The following is a 14,783-nucleotide window of genomic DNA, read 5'->3' on the forward strand; positions in this document are numbered from 1 at the left end:
GCTTCAACATTGAGCGGTTGGTACCCCTCATATCCCTCGCCAAGGTTCGGGCGTACACGTGAAAATGACCCAGCTACGCCACTGACATATACACAAATTGTGAAATACAAAGAACTGAAATCAAACAAGTGGAAAACATAATTAAAATGTGAATATTTTTCATCATTTTATTTAGTGTGTTGCCTCATTTAACGATATTTATCATGTTTATGCATATTGATTGAAGATTAAAGGAAATTGATGACAATCTTGAGTTTTCAACAGGTGCATGGTCACTCATTTACAATGATTATAATTGTATATTCTGGCGCGTGTAATTGTATAGTCTGACGCGTGTACAAAGTTGAAGGTGTTTTTAAATTGGATGTTATTGTAGCAATAAAACAAGGGACACGCGCCTCGTTAATCTCATTTGATGTTCTACATGGTGTATAACCTTAGGGTGAAGCCACAGTCGGCTAACGTTGGTCCTATCAGGAACAATTAATTGTACAGTTAGAAAGGAAATAATATTTCATGTTTTTGTTTCAATAATCCTTCAAAGGGAAGGTGACAAATCTTTGTTTTTATTTTCATTTTATAGCCTGTACATTTCCTTTGCTCTTACAAATGTTTAATTACTTCATCTATCAATATTATAATAAAAACTAAACAATCCCTTCCTCGCAAATTTTTAATTTCTTCATCTATCAATATAATAATAAGAATTATCAATTTATTTCTGGCCGTATATTAAAAATGTCTAAATGCATATTTTTTTATATTTAATAAAAAAAAAAAATGTTTTCTTGTCGCTAAATAGCTTCTTGTCGCTAAAATTATTCTTCTAGTCGCTTCTTAACGCTTCTTGTCGCTAATTAGTGAGACCCCTTATTTTCGGTAAAGTGTATATTCAATGTTATACTTGAATACAATGCCATTACATAATCAGATAATATGAACATCAGAGTAAAGAAAAAAATTAATTATTTTATACTGATTGATTATTAACCAGGTTATATTCTGTAGGTTCCAGTTGGATGACAAAAAAAATTAAGTTGCATTCATTTTCTATAAATAGTAACTTTATCTTGATGAAAAATGTCAACAAACTTTGACAGATAGTTGACAGCTGTTAATTTGAAGAAAGAGGCTATCCGATCAGTGACAACACGTTTAAATAGTACATGCTAATGGTATATTTCATTTAAATCGTAAACACATAGAAAAATAACACAACAAGAACTTTGCAAACTAAACATTTTGAATGCAATAAAACAAAAAATGCTGACATGTAGTTTTATTTTTCCCTAGGCTATATATATATGGGTTACACTAATGACTGGACCGAATGACAGGACCGAATGACAGGACCAAATGAAAAATGCTAATAACTTTTTCATTTCTCAAAGGATTGAACTCAAATTTGAAATATAATAAGTTTTCATCATTTGATAAATAGATTTAAGAAAAAAAATTAAAAAAAATTGTAAGAAACTTTAGAAAACGTGACATGACCAACTCTGATAATGACAGGACCAACATCGAGAATGACAGGACCAAATAAAAATGCTAATTACTTTTTTATTTTTCAAAGGAATTATCTCAGATTTGAAATATAAAATGGTATGTCATATTTTGAAACTAAAATGTTATAAAAAATATAAATTTATTTTCAAAAACTTTCGAAAACGTGACATGACCATCGCTGACTGACAGGACCAATCTCGACAATGACCGGACCAGACGAAATTGCTAGTTTCTCTTTTATTTCTCAAAATATTTTTCTGAAATTTGAAATGTAATAAGATTTCATCATTTTATAAATAGATTTAAGAAAAAAATTAAAAAATTTGTAAGAAACTTTAGAAAACGTGACATGACCAACTCTGATAATGACATGACCAACATCGACAATGACAGGACAAAATAAAAATGCTAATTACTTTTTTTATTTTTCAAAAGAATTATCTCAGATTTGAAACATAAAATGATATGTCACATTTTGAAACATTTATGTTATAAAAAATATAGATTTATTTTCAAAAACTTTCAAAAACGTGACATGACCATCGCTGACTGACATGACCAACCTCGACAATGACCGGAACAAATGAAATTGCTAATTATTCTTTTTTTTTTCGCAGAATATTTCTCTGAAATTTTAAATTACCATTTTATACATAAATATAAGAAAAAGGTATAAAAAGCTTGCTGAAATGTGACCTGGTTAACAATAACAGGACAATCCTCGACAATTAATGACAGGACCAAATAAAAATGCTAATTATGCATAACATTTGTCAGAATATTCCTCTCAAATTTAAAATAATGACAATTTAGACCATTTTGCACATCATATTAGAAAAATATAGAAAAAAAAAACGTATTGAAAGCTTGCGGTTGTGTGACCTGACCAACATCGGCTACTGATAATCTGGCCAATGAAAAAAATCATAATTTCTTTCTTATTTTACTGAAATTGTTCAGTTCTGATCCATAATTAGTAAGATATATCTTATAAATACAGGAAAATATATTCTATGGTGGTTAAAAATCTTGACCTATAGCTACTTAACGTATGTTAATTGGCAGAGAGTCACAGGTCAAAAAGACACGAATGATCACTATATTTAAGAAAGAGATCATGAAATATTTATATGTTATTACATATAATCATTTTATATAATATATCAGTTCATTTAACTATAGATAAATTCAGATTTATTGAATTATCATCATAATATTTCTTGACATAATGAAGCCCAATTTAAGCCACTTTGGAAAGGTATCAAACCTTTTAAAGTAGTCCGTGAAAATGTTTAATTCAGTATATTTTATGAAAATATTTAAAATCTACCAATTAAGATATCATGCATGCAAGGGTCGGGCACACTTCAAGAAATGTTTATTTGTTTATTTATCATGTTTATTATTACTATCAAGATAGACCATGCATATACTCAAACATACATGGAAATGATTATTTACTGTTCTGAAAATATAAATAAAACAACGACATGAACTATTATGTGATTTTAATTACTGTCATCACAATCTTTATTGGATTTATCAACTTATTTATGGCTTATGTCACACCTTTTGTTTGTTACCTTATAATTATTTTCAGACGTGTCAGATTATGACCGGTAATTAATATACAAAATATTTTGAATGAATGAATGAATGATCTTTATTCTCATCAAACCAAATACATAGTTACAGAGAACATATAAGATATAGCATGTGTGAAATATCAATTACACCAAGATAAATAAACATATAGTTGTACTAACCAGGAGGATAGACTTTCGCAGAAATAGATTTAATAAAGCTACAAAGTTTCTCAGGCTGAGAAGTGCAATATTTCTAAAACTCGGTTTAATACAATATTCCAATAAAAAAAATCAAATAACGCGGACGGCGTTCGCAGACCTAACGTTTTCCCCCAATTAGCTTTATTCCCTTATTTTCTAAAAACTTTTAAATCATTCAATCTTAATGTGTGTTTTTTAATTATTATTATTAACTTAAACCAGGATTTCTATAGTAGGACTATATATGGTCATTTCACGTTTTCGCAATAATAAAAATCTAGATTTTTTTCTTTAATTGATATATTTTAAATCTGACATAATTTCTTTTCAAAATTAAAAAGTTAATAGCATTTTTATTTGGTCCTGTCTTTGTCGAGGTTTGTCCTGTCATTGTCAGCGTTGGTCAGGTCACATTATAGCAAGCTTTTTATATTTTTGCTATGTTATTCCTATCTTTATGTATAAAATGGTTAAATCTGATTATATTTCAAATTTCAGAAAAAAATATTTTTTAGAAATAAAAAGTAATAAGCAATTTCATCTGGTCCTGTCATTGTCGAGGTTGGTCCTGTCAGTCAGCGATGGTCCTTTCACGTTTAAAATTTCTATATTTTTTATAACATTTATTTTTCAAAATATGACATATATTATTTTATATTTCAAATCTGAGAGAATTCCTTTGAAAAATAAAAAAAAAAGTTATTTGCATTTTTATCTGGTCCTGTCATTGTCGATCTTGGTCATGTCATTACCAGAGGTGGTCATGTCACGTTTTCTAAAGTTTCTTACAATTTTTTTTATTTTTTTTCTTAAATCTATTTATTAAATGATGAAATCTTATTATATTTCAAATTTCAGAAAAATATTTTGAGAAATAAAAGAGAAATTAGCAATTTCGTCTGGTCCGGTCATTGTCGAGATTGGTCCTGTCAGTCAGCGATGGTCATGTCACGTTTTCGAAATTTTTTGAAAATAAATTTATATTTCAATAACATTTTAGTTTCAAAATATGACATACCATTTTATATTTTAAATCTGAGATAATTCCTTTGAAAAATAAAAAAGTTCTTAGCATTTTTATTTGGTCCTGTCATTCTCGATGTTGGTCCTGTCATTATCAGAGTTGGTCATGTCACGTTTTCTGAAGTTTCTTAGAATTTTTTTAATTTTTTTTTCTAAAATCTATTTATCAAATGATGAAATCTTATTATATTTCAAATTTGAGATCAATCCTTTGAAAAATAAAAAAGTTATTAGCATTTTTCATTTGGTCCTGTCATTCGGTCCTGTCATTCGGTCCAGTCATTAGTGTAACCCTATATATATTCATGTACGAACATATCAAAATGTTAAATGAAATTATTTTGGCTATTTGAGAGGCCCCTCATGGGGGGGTCCTAGTAATCACATAATCACCATTTTTTTGCCAATATAATCACATAATCATTAAATATTTGCTTATCTTTAGTAATCAAATAATCATAAACTAAAAATACAGTCCTAGGTAATCAAATAATCATGAAATATTTGGCTTAATAATCAAATAATCATTAAAAAAACGGCCAAGTAATCACATAATCAAAAACCCCATGAGGGCCCTCATTTGACTGCAAAAAATACCAGTTATAAAAAATATCAAAGATGCAAAAATTAGAAATAAAAATTTCCCCATAATAAATCTCTATCATTGTTACATGTGATTGTTTATTGGCATTATCTCTATTTTGGAACATGCAAAACTTCACCCGTGATTTTGTGATAATTGGATTTGAAATCATCCCTCTGTAAATTTTACAGATGTTGTCAGGATTTAGTCGACCGTTACAGAAATTATATCTGTTTTACAGATGGTATCAGATATGTTCTTGACTTCGTGTCAAAACTACAATCCTGTTCCCTTTCCACAAATGTGACCTACCGAATTAGATTTATCGGTTTTGTAAAAACATGAGCAACAGGATGGGTGCCACATGTGGAGCAGGATCTGCTTACCATTCTAGAGCACCTGAGATCACCCCCCAGTTTTTTGATGGGGTTGTGTTGCTTATATATAGTGTGCAGTTTTCAAAGTTGTGTTGTGTGTACTATTGTTTTTCTTTTTTAGCCATTGCGTTGTCAGTTTTTTTTTTATCTATGAGTTTGAATGTCCCTCTGGTATTTTTCTCCCTCTTTTTGACATACTAATGTTATACAAAAATCTCTTTTGCATTATCATTGATTATTGCATATGACTTTAACTTTTTAGGGACAATTTATGCTATACTTATATTTATTAATAGTGAGGTAAATTGTGTATACTAAAAATGTTCATGTACATGTGTAGTTTTACCGGAGGTTCACTCAAAAGAAAATTCTATGCTTCTGCAACAAGAAAACAAAGTTTACCCTGGTGCACTCGAAAGAAAATTATATGCTTCTGCAACATGAAAACAAAGTTTACTTTTGTGCACTCGAACGGAAATTATATGCTTCTGCAGCATGAAAACAAAGTTTACTTTTGTGCAATCGAACGAAAAATTATATGCCTCTGCAGCATGAAAACAAAGTTTACTCTTGTGCACTCAATAGAAAATTCTGTGCTTCTGTGACATGAAAACAAAGTTTACCCTGGTGCATTCAAAAGAAAATTCTGTGCTTCTGTGAAATAAAATGCATATGATTTTTTTAAGTCCCTCAGGAGTTTATATTTAAGAAATTATATGAGTTTTTGACTTATTTTTTAGCTGCTTTACCAATGTGGTATGCCATGGAGAATGAACAAAATATGTACGCTTTATCAGAGCGTCTGATTCGAGCTATCAGTAATTGGCATTTATGTGTTCCCTCTGTAGACGACATAGAAGATCTGATTGATGCAGGAGCTGATGTTAACAGGCTGCATGGTACATTGTTACCCCTACATTGTGCCTGTATGGTCAGCGACAATGAAACTCTCAAGTTATTGTTGGACAAAGGTGCTAGGGTTAGTATATTTTAAATTTGGCAAGACAAAAAAGAGAAATAAGACATGCAAGATGATCATCAATACAGCAACCCAACATAATTTTTTTAATAACAATAGATGTGAGGGTCTCTATCAGCTGCATGGTCTCTATAAGTGTATATAATAATAGTAAATGTAAGTCAGAACTTGCAAAATAATACAATTTAAATCACGATGATAAATCTTACGAATAAAAGGTGATAATGTCCCATATTGAGTGTACATTTGAATGTCTATCATCATCGATCAGAGACAGATAAATACAACAGAAAAAGATTCAATACTTGTACATGTAAAAGATAATTCATATGATGCACCTTGATAATTATTCAGTTATAACAGTCATACATGTACATGTATGTTACAGATCACACAAATACAACTACACATACATGTATGTTCAAAATATAATTGAAATAAATCCACATAGTTTTAGGACTTGCAGTCAGCAATGGTCAGGGGTAATACCTTATATAATATCAGTCAGGGGACTTACTTATACAAGTGATTTTCTAAATCACTGATTTAAGTAACATTATTTCCATAAAGGTTGGAAGTTAGAGTTGTCTTTCTTTAATAATCACCTATTTAAGTAGTACAAATTAATCACTAGAAGAAGTGATTTAATATTAGTGTAGCTTTAAATATAGAATACTAATGATCCAGGGACTACAATGTAATTATGTTTCTAAACTTATCAGAACCAACATCTGTGTTGTCTAGGATGACCAGGTCATTTCAGGTGATGACCTTGTACTGAATCTAGGATAATGACATAAAAGTCACTTGTTTAAGTATCAGACCTCAATTTCCTTCCCAAAAATCATTTCTTTAAGTATCATTCTTTTAATAACCCCCACTAATTTCAACACCCCCGAACAGTGAAATTTTTATCGCGAACAGTAGAATTTTATTACATAATCTGAAAGATGAAACCTTGAACTTCACAGGAAAAATACTCCCACTGCTGTGAAAAATCTTTTAAGAAAGTATCAGTTCATTATGTAAAGTCATTATTATAGTATTTTTTCAACTAAAATAGAATTTTCAGGTGAATGATAGCATCAAAGGCATAAACCTTGCTACTTAAAAGAAGCAAAAAGTTCATACTTTTTAATTTTACTAATTAAAAGATGTTATTTAAACCCATGTTTTTAAAATTTTGAAAAAACTAGAAAATCCCAATTTGTGACAAAACCTTGAATTTGCTACTCAAATAAGTGATTTAAAAATCACTTATTTCAGTAAGTCCCCTGACTGAATATGAAAAAGAAGATGTGGTATGATTGCCAATGAGACAACTCTCCACAAGAGAGTATATTGTAACTCATGTTTAGTTTGAAGATGTAAGTTAGTTGTAGAAGTTGACTCGTATGATTTTAATTTTCATTTTACATGTTTTAAGATTTGAGTAATCTCCCCTTTGTCTTATGTTGACTCGTATGATTTTAATTTTCATTTTACATGTTTTAAGATTTGAGTAATCTCCCCTTTGTCTTACCACAGTAAATAAAACACTTGTATCAGTAATACCTTTGCTTGATTTGTTACAACTAAAATTTTGAAATTTTATCAAATGCTGAAGACCACACAAATCAAGGGAAAATCCAACATATAAAAAATCCATTTTACTTAAACACTTAACAAATATATACAAGGAATTTATGACACTTTTGGTCTGTGGTGAAGAGTTGTCTCATTGGCAATAGTACCACATCTTCTTATTTTTGTATAATTTGGTATGGCTATACAACATAAGACTAATAGACCTTCATATATTTTATAGGTTAATGATGCTGATGGTTACGGGAGAACAGCTTTACATTATGCTGCTGAGCGTGATCCAGTTTGTACAGAGATGTTGTTAGAACATGGCGCTTATGTAAATGCTGGAGATGCTAATTCAAATACCGCTTTACATTGGGCAGCGTTCAAGAGCAATGAACCATGTGTAATATTGCTATTAAAAAATGGGGCCAATGTTGATGCCCATGATTTCAATGATGACACACCTCTAAGTTGGGCAGCTAGAAAAGGCAACGTTTCTATAATAAAACTACTTTTAGATTACAATGCTTGTGTCAATTGTAAAAATCTCCGTGGACTAACAGCATTGCATAGGATTGCGTCGGTATTAGCCAGTGGACTCAACACGGATGCGGATAGTGACTGCATGGAGTTACTCCTGAGAGCTGTGGGTCAGTTTGACTTTCGAAATGAGAATTCAGAACTTCCAGCTGATTTAGCTAGGGACAATAAATTATGCGAAACACTGTTGCCCCTCTCACAGAATGTTCGACCATTGGAAAATTTATGTCGTTTCACTATTAGGAAATTGTTAGGCCATAGATACTTGCCAAATGTTGTACCAAAGTTACCTCTTCCTAGATCTATTCAAGAGTTAGTCTTGTTAAAAAAATGAATATTTAATTAGATATTTTAATTGTACTTTGGAACAGTACTCATAAGATACTGTGGATTTATTTATTTTTGGTGGTACCAATTATTGTGGATAAATATTCATGATATAAGGAACAATTGCATTGTAATTCCATTGATATACAATTTTATGGTTTTGACCAAAAAAGATATACAAGGTGACAATAAAATTGAGAATGGAAATGGGGAATGTGTCAAAGAGACAACAACCCAACCATAGGACAGACAACACCAGAAGGTCACCAATAGGACCATATAATTCATGTAAATTTGTATTCTGTCAAACTTTTTACAGAAATTCAAGATTCACCTAAGTTACCAAAGAAATTCTCAAAAATTGGTCTCTCATGAAAATGAATCCACATGTAGTGGCTAGTCTGGTAAATCCTTCTTAATAGGGATCTTTCATGATATTGATGAATACTGCTGAATAGGGCTGATTCACTCTTTAATATCAGGGCCTGTGTATTTCAATAGACAATATTTGAGAGTTCATGTATTTAAGAATGGCCAATTATCTTTAAGCATCAAAGTTCAAAGATGCCCTTTATTATACATGTACCATTAGCATGATTAGGATCAAATGAGCCAAAAAAGTTATAATTGATCACATCCACATTTTAAGCTATTCTCGGTATCAAACTGGGTAAAAAAAATTATAATTGTTAGGGTGGGGTTTTTTTAACCAAAAAAGTCACATTAATTGTCATATTGGGTATGTGTTTCACTCTCATGTCAGTGATTCATCTAACAAACTTAACAACAGCAAGAATGCAATCACAAAATCACTCTATATGTATTTCACAGAAGTTCAGTTCACAGAACACTAGCAAGAGTGTTTTATTTCTGGCCTCTATTTAGTTTGTTTGAAACAAGATTTAAGCATGCTGTTTCCTAAAAGTGGTTGTGGCATATCACAAATTTGTTAAGTTTATGATATAACCTCTGTTTAAGGGGATTCACTTACATGTAATAACTTAGTCAATGATATTTGATGTGCATATTAGTTTAGTACATCTTATTTCCATGTACATAAATCATGTATAAATATCATTTGGTCCTGTCCCTTCAATTTTGGCTATTGACTTTGATACTGTACTTAGTTTAGATGTTAAAGTTTGCGATTATAGGTTATAGTTTAAGTGGAAGCACTATACATGTACATATAATGGTAAGTCAGTTACATTTGGTATGAAGTTGTATCAGCATTAACACATCTAATATTCATGAAGATCATTAGACTTTTCCACCTCAATCATGGTCTATTTGTTGACTTTGAAAATTTTGAATAGTTTTAATGTTTCAAGTTTGTGATATGGGGATTATGTTAGTTTTAAAGTAGCAGAGGGGGGCAGGTGGCCAGTGCCCCGTATTTATGTTGAAAAAATTTGGTTGCTTATATAGGGAATCACTGAAGCATGAGAGGAGTAGACCCCAATCTTAAGCAGTCAGTGCCCCTAGGCCTCCTATTATGAAAATGTCTACATCTGCACCTGAGAAGAACCACTTATAATAATTGAATAAAATTTGGTCACATGTATGCATTTGTATTAGCAATAGCCTACAGCATTTCTAGGGAAATTATAATATATGTTCCTGTCCCTTAGTCATGGTTTATTTACTAATTATTACTTTTGTAATTAACTTTTGAAAAAATTTACATGTCAAAATTTGTGATAATGTCACTGTAAGTGAAACCACTTTATTATAATAAAAAAAAAAAAAATTATTATGCAGTAAATTGTATTAGCATTGGTATATATAATTTCCAAGGAGATATTGAGACCCTACATCATTTTGTAAATTTTTTGCATATGTTATATTTTGAAGAAAATGTTTTGCCATTTTAATTGTAACATTTGCATTTTACTATTAAAAAAACACTCAAGGCAAGACATATCTCTGTGTCAAATTATTAAACAAATCACCTTGTCTCTACTGTATAAAACAAATTATGTAGATGTATTTTATATCATTACTGTATTAGATTTGTTGTTTGTTTTCACTTGAGATTTTGTTAAGAATAAAATGTTATATGAAGAAATCTTGTTCAAGCTGTTTTTATACGACTGCAAAAATTGAAAATTTTTGGTTGTATATTGGTATGATGTTGACGTTGGCGTCCTCGTTGTCTGTCATCAGTGTCCGAAGACTTTTGGTTTTCGCACTATAACTTTAGTATAAGTGAATTGAAATCTATGAAATTTAAACACAAGGTTTATGACCATAAAAGGAAGGTTGGGATTGATTTTGGAGATTTGGTCCCAACAGTTTGAGAATTAGGGGCCAAAAAGGGCTCAAATAAGCATTTTCTTGGTTTTCGCACTATAACTTTAGTTTAATTAAAAAGAAATCTATGAAATTTTGACGCAAGGTTTATGACTACTAAAGGAAGGTTGGGATTGATTTTGGGAGTTTTGGTCCCAACAGTTTAGGAATAAGAGGCCAAAAAAGGGCCCAAATAAGCATTATTCTTGGTTTGCACAATAACTTTAGTATAAGTAAATAGAAATCAATGAAATTTAAAAACAAGGTTTATGAACACAAAAGAAAGGTTGGGTTGATTTTTGGGAGTTTTGGTCCCAACAGTTTAGGAATAGGGGGCCCAAAGGGTCATAATTAAACTTTGTTTGAATTCATAAAAAAATGAATAATTGGGGTTCTTTGATATGCTGAATCTAACTGTGTATGTAGATTCTTTATTTTTGGTCCCATTTTCCAATTGGTCTACATTAAGGTCCAAAGGGTCCAAAATTAAACTTTGTTTGATTTCAACAAAAATTGAATTCTTGGGTTTTTTTGATATGTTGAATCTAAACATGTACTTAGATTTTTTATTATGGGCCCAGTTTTCAAGTTGGTCAAAATCATGGTCAAAAATAAACTTTGTTTGATTTCATCAAAAATTGAATAATTGGGGTTCTTTGATATGCCGAATCTAACTGTGTATGTAGATTCTTAATTTTTGGTCCCATTTTCAAATTGGTCTACATTAAGGTCCAAATTGGGGTCCAAAATCAAACTTTGTTTGATTGCAATTAAAATTGAATTCTTGGGTTTTTTTGATATGTTGAATCTAAACATGTTCTTAGATTTTTTATTATGGGCCCAGTTTTCAAGTTGGTCAAAATCATGGTCCAAAATTAAACTTTGTTTGAATTCAACAAAAATTGAATCCTTGGGGTTCTTTGATATGCTGAATCTAAACATGTACTTATAATTTTTATTATGGGCCCAGTTTTCAAGTTGGTCCAAATCGTGGTCCAAAATTAAACTTTGTTTTTTTGATATCAACTAAATCCTTGGGGTTCTTTGATATGCTGAATCTAAACCTGTATTTAGATTTTTAATTATAGGCCCAGTTTTCAAGTTGGTCCAAATTGTGGTCCAAAATTAAATTTTGTTTGATTTCAACAACAAGAGTGCACACGCTGAAATGTCTCGCCTTCTATACTAATCATTGATATTATGTTGATAGTCTTAAGTATAAAGCTAAGCTTTATTACAACTGTCACATAAACTTTACATTAACCAAGATAACTAAACAAAGACCAATGAACCTTGAAAAAGAGGTCCAGGTCAGATGAACCATGCCAGGCAGACAGGTACAGCTAACAATGCTTCGATACAACATATATAGTTGACACATTACTTAAAGTTTAAGAAAAATAGACCAAAACACAAAAACTTAACACTGTGCAATGAACCGTGAAAATGAGGTCACAGTTAAATAAAACCTGCTCGACTGACATAAAGATCATAAAATATTTCCATACACCAAATATAGTTGACCTATGGCATATAGCATTAGATAAAAAGACCAAAACTCAAAAACTTAACTTTGACCACTGAACCATGAAAATGAGGTCAAGGTCACATGACATCTGCCCGCTAGACATGTACACTTAACAATCATTCCATACAACAAATATAGTAGACCTATTGCATATGGTATGAGAAAAACAGACCAAAACACAAAAATTTAACTATAACCACTGAACCATGAAAATGAGGTCAAGGTCAGATGACACCTGCCAGTTGGACATGTACACCTTACAGTCCTTCCATACACCGAATATACTAGCCCTATTGCTTATAGTATCTGAGATATGGACTTGACCACCAAAACTTAACCTTGTTCACCGATCCATGAAATGAGTTCGAGGTCAAGTGAAAACTGTCTGACGGGCATGAGGACCTTGCAAGGTACGCACACATCAAATATAGTTATCCTATTACTTATAATAAGAGAGAATTCAACATTACAAAAAATTTGAACTTTTTTTTCAAGTGGTCACTGAACCATGAAAATGAGGTCAAGGACATTGGACATGTGACTGACGGAAACTTCGTAACATGAAGCATCTATATACAAAGTATGAAGCATCCAGGTCTTCCACCTTCTAAAATATAAAGCTTTTAAGAAGTGAGCTAACGCCGCCGCCGTTGCCGCCGCCGCCGCCGGATCACTATCCCTATGTCGAGCTTTCTGCAACAAAAGTTGCAGGCTCGACAAAAATTGTATGTATGGGGTTCTTTGATATATGCTTAATCTAACCATGTATTTTGATTTTTGATGTAACTGCCTGGTTATCAGATTGGTCCACATTGATGTCTAAAGGGTCCAAAATCGAACTTTATTTGATTTCATCAAAAATTGAGTTCTTGAGGTTCTTTGATATGCTGAATCTAACCATGTATTTAGATTTTGGATATTGGACCATAATAGGTAATGTCCAATTTAAAATTTAAAGTTTTTAAGTTTAAGTTCTTAGACCACATTCATTATGTGTCAGAAACCTGTGTTGGGTCAACTATTTAATCACAATCCAAATCAGAGCTGTATCAAGCTTGAATGTTGTGTCCATACTTGCCCCACTGTTCAGGGTTCGAACTCTTCGGTCGTATAAAGCTGCGCCCTGCAGGGCATCTGGTTAATGTTTAGTCCATTTAAGTGCCAAAAACAATGAGCAAAACCTATACTGCATAGTTATATTAGCTATTAAAGGCCATGAAATGACAAAATGTAAAAAAATTCAAACGAGAAAACTATCGGCCAAATTTATGTACAAAAAATGAACGAAAAACAAATATGCAACACATCAACAAATGACAACCACTAAATTACAGGCTCATGATATGGGACAGGCACATACATGCAGAATGGGGGGGGGGGGGGGGGTGTAATCATGTTAGAGTGATCCCAACCCTCCCTTAACCTTGAACAGTGTTGTAACAGTTATGGCAAGCCGTTCTCGTCAAAACTATGTTTAAACAATTTTTCGAAAAATTTACACACTGAGAATTACAACAAAGCACACTGAGATTTAAAAACTTCAAAACGCACACTGAGAATTGAAAATTACACACTGAGAATTGAAAATTACACACTGAGAATTAAAAATTTACACACTGAGATTTCATAAAGACGCACTGAGATTACAAAAATGAAAAACGCACACTGAGAATTGAAAATTACACACTGAGAATTGAAAATTACACACTGAGATTTCAAAAAGACACACTGAGAATAAATAAACTGAAAACACACACTGAGAATTTGAAATTACACACTGAGAATTTAAAAATACACACTGAGAATTTAAAATTACACACTGAGAATTTAAAATTACACACTGAGATTTGTGCGCACTTTTTATGCGCACATATCTAATTAGCATACTTAATCTGAATCTATTACAAGCTTAAAACAACAAGGGGACATAACTCGTTAGTCCTTCGATTTGGTTCCAAATTATTAATAAAAAAAACTTTAGAAATACAAGAACAAGAAAAATATTCACTTACTCTTATTACAAAATATAACCAAATGGTGAAAAACTTTATTAAAATTATAAGAAAACATTGGAACAATCTGCAAAAGAATGCAGCAAAATGCTTACTCTCTCCTCTCGTCCAAGGAAAGTGTCTATTATAGCATATAAACGTAACAAAAATATAAAAGATTAACTAGCGAAATCAGGAAAACAGTTGGAAGACTTTTGAAAAGGGACCCATGTTTAATTACTGGTAGTAATGACCTGAATTATAGGCAACAAACTAAC

At 31.3% G+C, this 14,783-nt stretch overlaps 1 protein-coding gene across 1 annotated transcript; it reads left to right on the plus strand.

Moving 5' to 3' along the window:
* The first annotated feature begins 1,048 nt into the window (after positions 1 to 1,048).
* On the plus strand, positions 1,049 to 10,762 carry LOC139504342 (ankyrin repeat and SOCS box protein 8-like). The gene is made up of 3 exons (XM_071294414.1): positions 1,049 to 1,175; positions 6,020 to 6,258; positions 8,066 to 10,762. Exons 2-3 carry the CDS (start codon positions 6,031 to 6,033, stop codon positions 8,699 to 8,701), a joined length of 864 nt encoding a protein of 287 aa, XP_071150515.1. The 5' UTR covers positions 1,049 to 1,175; positions 6,020 to 6,030; the 3' UTR covers positions 8,702 to 10,762.
* The last annotated feature ends 4,021 nt before the right edge of the window (positions 10,763 to 14,783 follow it).

The sequence above is a fragment of the Mytilus edulis genome, chromosome 14 (assembly GCF_963676685.1).
Source record: "Mytilus edulis chromosome 14, xbMytEdul2.2, whole genome shotgun sequence".
In the NCBI taxonomy this organism is placed as follows: domain Eukaryota; kingdom Metazoa; phylum Mollusca; class Bivalvia; order Mytilida; family Mytilidae; genus Mytilus; species Mytilus edulis.

Bases quoted from the DNA above. Each gene is read 5' to 3' on its own strand.
- LOC139504342 (XM_071294414.1), top strand. From the start codon at position 6,031: ATGTGGTATGCCATGGAGAATGAACAAAATATGTACGCTTTATCAGAG. The intron at 6,259-8,065 runs GTTAGTATATTT...TATATTTTATAG, and splicing joins TGTTGGACAAAGGTGCTAGG to GTTAATGATGCTGATGGTTA.